The 4,105-nt window shown below is 39.7% G+C and overlaps 1 protein-coding gene across 1 annotated transcript in view; it reads right to left on the reverse strand.

Moving 5' to 3' along the window:
• Window positions 1-2,770, reverse strand: part of LOC137618114 (uncharacterized) — a 3,350-nt gene extending 580 nt beyond the window's left edge. The window contains exons 1-2 of the mRNA XM_068348115.1: window positions 1,889-2,770; window positions 1-1,534 (exon numbers count right to left, since the gene is read on the reverse strand). The exon at window positions 1-1,534 is cut by the window's left edge and continues 580 nt beyond it. Coding sequence (XP_068204216.1) covers window positions 182-1,534; window positions 1,889-2,770 — 2,235 coding nt within the window. The 3' untranslated portion in view covers window positions 1-181. The remainder of the gene's footprint in view (window positions 1,535-1,888) is intronic.
• Window positions 2,771-4,105: the final 1,335 nt, after the last annotated feature.

Raw genomic sequence — 4,105 nt, forward strand, 5'->3', positions numbered from 1 at the left:
CCTACCATACCTAGAAATCTTTTTAATTCCTGTTTGGTAGTTGGAACAGGATAAGAAGTTATGGCGTTAATATTTGCATCATGGGGTAATACTTTACCACTGCCAACTCGATGACCAAGGTAAGATACCTGACCTTTGCAAAAATTACTTTTTGCTAAGTTGATCGTTAATCCATGTTGTTTCAACCTTGAGAAAACTTCTTTATCTTTTGAATATGGTTTACCCAGGTGTCAGAGGCAATAATGATGTCATCTAAATATACAAATACTTTTTCCAAGTCCTGTAAAATTAAAGACATTACTCTTTGGAAGGTGGCAGGTGCGTTGGCTAATCCGAATGGCATTACATTATAACTAAATAGTCCTAATGGAGTGATAAATGAAGAAATTTCCTTTGCCGTTTCTGTTAATTTAATTTGGTAATAACCCTTCAGCAAATCTATTTGGGTTAAGTAGGTTGAATTACTTACTTGGTCAATGATATCTTGTATTCTTGGTAGAGGATACGAATCTTTAATTGTTAAATTATTAATTTTCCTGTAATCGGTACAAAGACGAAATTTACCATTTTTCTTTCCTACTAGGAGACATGGGGAAGCCCATGGTGACGCACTGGGTTCTGCCAATCCTTCTCTTATCAAGTAGCTCACTTCTTCTTTCATGATACCCAATTTCTTCTGTGATGTTCGATAAAAAGCTTGTTTAATGGGTGCAGCACCTGGTTGTAGTTTGATGTCATGATCTAGCATGGTGCATCTGCCTGGTTTATCTGAAGTTATACTAGGAAATTCATGGAATAAAGCTACTAAAGATTTACATTTTGATGCATATAAGGGTTGTAGATAGTCTGATAAGTTTTCCAAGATCTTCGAGTTTTGAGAATCCTGCCAAGATGCAGTTATTGGATCATCTGTAAATTGATCCATAGGACAATCTATGTATGGTATGGCACTAGTAATCATTACCGTTTTACTTTCAGCTGTTGAGGGAGACAAATAGGCCTTTAAGAGGTTTATGTGGACTAATTGAGTAGACTTACGCTTATCTGGAGTGGCGATTATATAGTTGGTTGGCGAGATACGTTGAGTGATGGTATAAGGTCCCTGGTATTTCTCTCGTAGGGGAGAGCCTGCAAGCGGATGGTATAGCAGCACTGCATCTCCTACTTTGAAACTTCTGGTTTTAGCCTTTTTATCATAGTTAATCTTCATCTTCTCTTGAGCTGTTATCAAGTTAGTTTTGGCAATGGAGTGAAGATCTGAAAGTTTCTTGTTGAGTTCTGAAATATATTGGGAAAGAGGTACCTCATTATCTCCCAACTTCAGGATGCGTTCTTTGACTGAACTGAGGATAGTTCGTGGCCGTCGACCGAAGAGTAGTTCAAAAGGTGACATACCAGTAGACTGATTTCGAACTCCTCGTATGACGTACATGATCAGTTCCAAATCGCAATCCCACTCGTTACCTGAACTATGGATGTATTTCCGGAGAAGATTTTTAATGGTCTGGTGAGTGCGTTCTAATGCTCCATTGGTCTGTGGATGGTAAGCTGAGGATGAGACTTGGGTTATATGGTAATCTTTCATAGCTGTTTTAAAAGCATGACTCATGAAATTGGTTCCTTGATCACATTGTAGTTCAGTTGGAAATCCTACAACAGTAAATATGGACACTAGTGACTTTAGGATGTTCTTGGCTGAAATGTTTCTTAAAGGTACTGCAAATGGATAACGGGTAGTTGGGCATAAGGCCGTAAGCAAGTATTCATGTCCCCTTTTTGTCTTAGGCAAAGGGCCTACACAATCTACTATGATCTTACTGAAAGGTTCTTTAGGCACAAGTATAGGTTTTAATGGTGCAACTGGTACTTTTACATTAGGACTACTTACTTTTTGACATGTTGTACATGTTTTTACGTACTCTTTAATGTCATTCTTCATGTTTGGCCAATAAAAGTCTTGACTGATGCGTTCATATGTTTTAGTGATACCAAGATGAGAGTCAGCAGAGTGAGACAATTCTAGGATCAGAGGTCTTATATCCTTAGGAACAACTACCTGGAATGGATCCTTCCAGGTTTCTAGATGACTGTTCTTGCTGGACCTGAATTTTCTCATTAGTACATCATTATTAATATAAAAATAAGAACACTTGTTGGTATCCTTTGGTTTCACTTGGTTGAAACACTGCTGTAGAGTGACATCTTTCCTTTGTTGATAGCTAAAGGAATCAGGCTGGATCTTATATGTACTCATCAACTCGTTGAAATCCATAGGTTCAGAGACTGGCAACGGGTTTGATGATGATTCAGTAGTGGTGTCCTTTTTACTGCTTCGTGTCACTGCTAAGCATTCCTCCTGTACAACATCTCCTGGAGATACTGCTATTAAGTTTGTTAAGACAACAGAGTTAGCTATGTCATTACCCAGGATTACATCTACATTCTTGCATGGTAACAGTTCTGAATTTACAGCTACATCAGTAGTTCCAGAGAAATAAGGACAATGAAGGTTTACATTAATGAGAGGTAACATAGACTTACTGGTTAGGTCATTAACTGCAACATACCTGTGAGTTTCACCTTTAGGTCGTATTACTTTAGGAGAGACTATCGTTTGAGAGGATCCAGTGTCTCTGAGTATGGTTACAGGTTTACCATTTATTTTGCCTGAGCAAGTGAAGGGTGCAAACGCTTGGGACTCGTGTGATGCACAATGGAAGGTCTTTTTCTTCTCCACCTTAGGTTTTGGTTCCTGTTTGGGCAGATTCATTTGCTTAGGAGAGAATTGAGGGGGATTAGGTTTTCTCTTTAAGTATGAAGCTGCACAATGTGGATCAGGACATTCTGAATATGATGTCCTTCTTGTTTGCAGTATGTACAAGTTTCCTTAGGTCTAATTTCTCTATATGGGGTTTTACCTACTTTATGAATAAGAGCATAGTCATCTGCCTTTAAAGCGGCTTTCTTAGGGTCAGATTCATTCTGCTCTCTTAGATACACATTAATGCTACCTGGTATTTTCCTTAAGAACTCCTCCATTACTATTAAATCTTTCAACTGCTCGAAAGTTTTGACATCTACTTTGTCTACCCACTTCTGAAACTGTTTAATCTTTCCATTCATAAATTCTAAAAAGGTCTGCTGAACTTGCTTCTGACTATTACGAAATATTTGCCTATAACCTTCCGCAGTAATAGAATAAGCATCAAGGATTGTCTTTTTAATTATGAAATAATCATGTTCCTCTAACATAGTGGCACATACAGATAATGCTTTACCTTTAAATGAGTTCCGGATGATCAAATACCATTTGTCCTGAGGCCAATTGAGATTCTTGGCTGTGTCTTCGAAAACAGAAAAGTAGTTATCAGGTTCCCGTTCTTCAAATGTGGGCAGCAATTTCTGAACCTTGCCCACATCAAAGGGTTCGGGAATTAGCTTACCTTCTTCCTTTTCTTTCAGTCTTATAAATGCCAGATCCCGTTCTGTTACTGTGGCCGCTTCTCTCTCAATCTGCAGCCTAACACGGAGAGCGTTGTTTTTCTGTTCACTTGCTTTTTCTTGTTGCTCCAAAGCAGTTTCCACCTTGATACGTTCTAGGGAAGCAGCAGCAGCAGCCGTGCGCTCAGCAGCAGCGGCTTTCCTCTCTTCTAACTCAGCGGCGGCAGTTGCGGCTCGTTCAGCAGCAGCGGCTCTTTCTCGTTCTGTGGCAGCTTTCTCTCGTTCTACCAGAGTTGCGGCAGTTGCAGCTCTCTCAGCAGCAGCGGCTTTCCTTTCTTCTACCTCAGCGGCGGCAGTTGCAGCAGTTGCCGCTGCAGTTGCGGCTTGCATCTTCATCTTTCCAACTCCAGCTGTAGACTTAGTTTATGCAAGTCACCATTTGGATTGGTAACGGTTAGAGCTCGAACGTCAGCCAATTCTTCTTCTGGAACAATATCTTCATCTACAAGGAAGTTCAAAATATGACCTGAGAATTACACATTTTACGGCAGTTGTAGGAACCTGTACATCATAATGGCGAGCTAGATTCTTTAGGTCAGTTTTTGTGGCAACTGTGAGAGATTCCACATGATCCCGTGGTGATTACAATAAATTGTTGCAAGTT

Source organism: Palaemon carinicauda, chromosome 24 (assembly GCF_036898095.1).
Source record: "Palaemon carinicauda isolate YSFRI2023 chromosome 24, ASM3689809v2, whole genome shotgun sequence".
Lineage (NCBI taxonomy): Eukaryota > Metazoa > Arthropoda > Malacostraca > Decapoda > Palaemonidae > Palaemon > Palaemon carinicauda.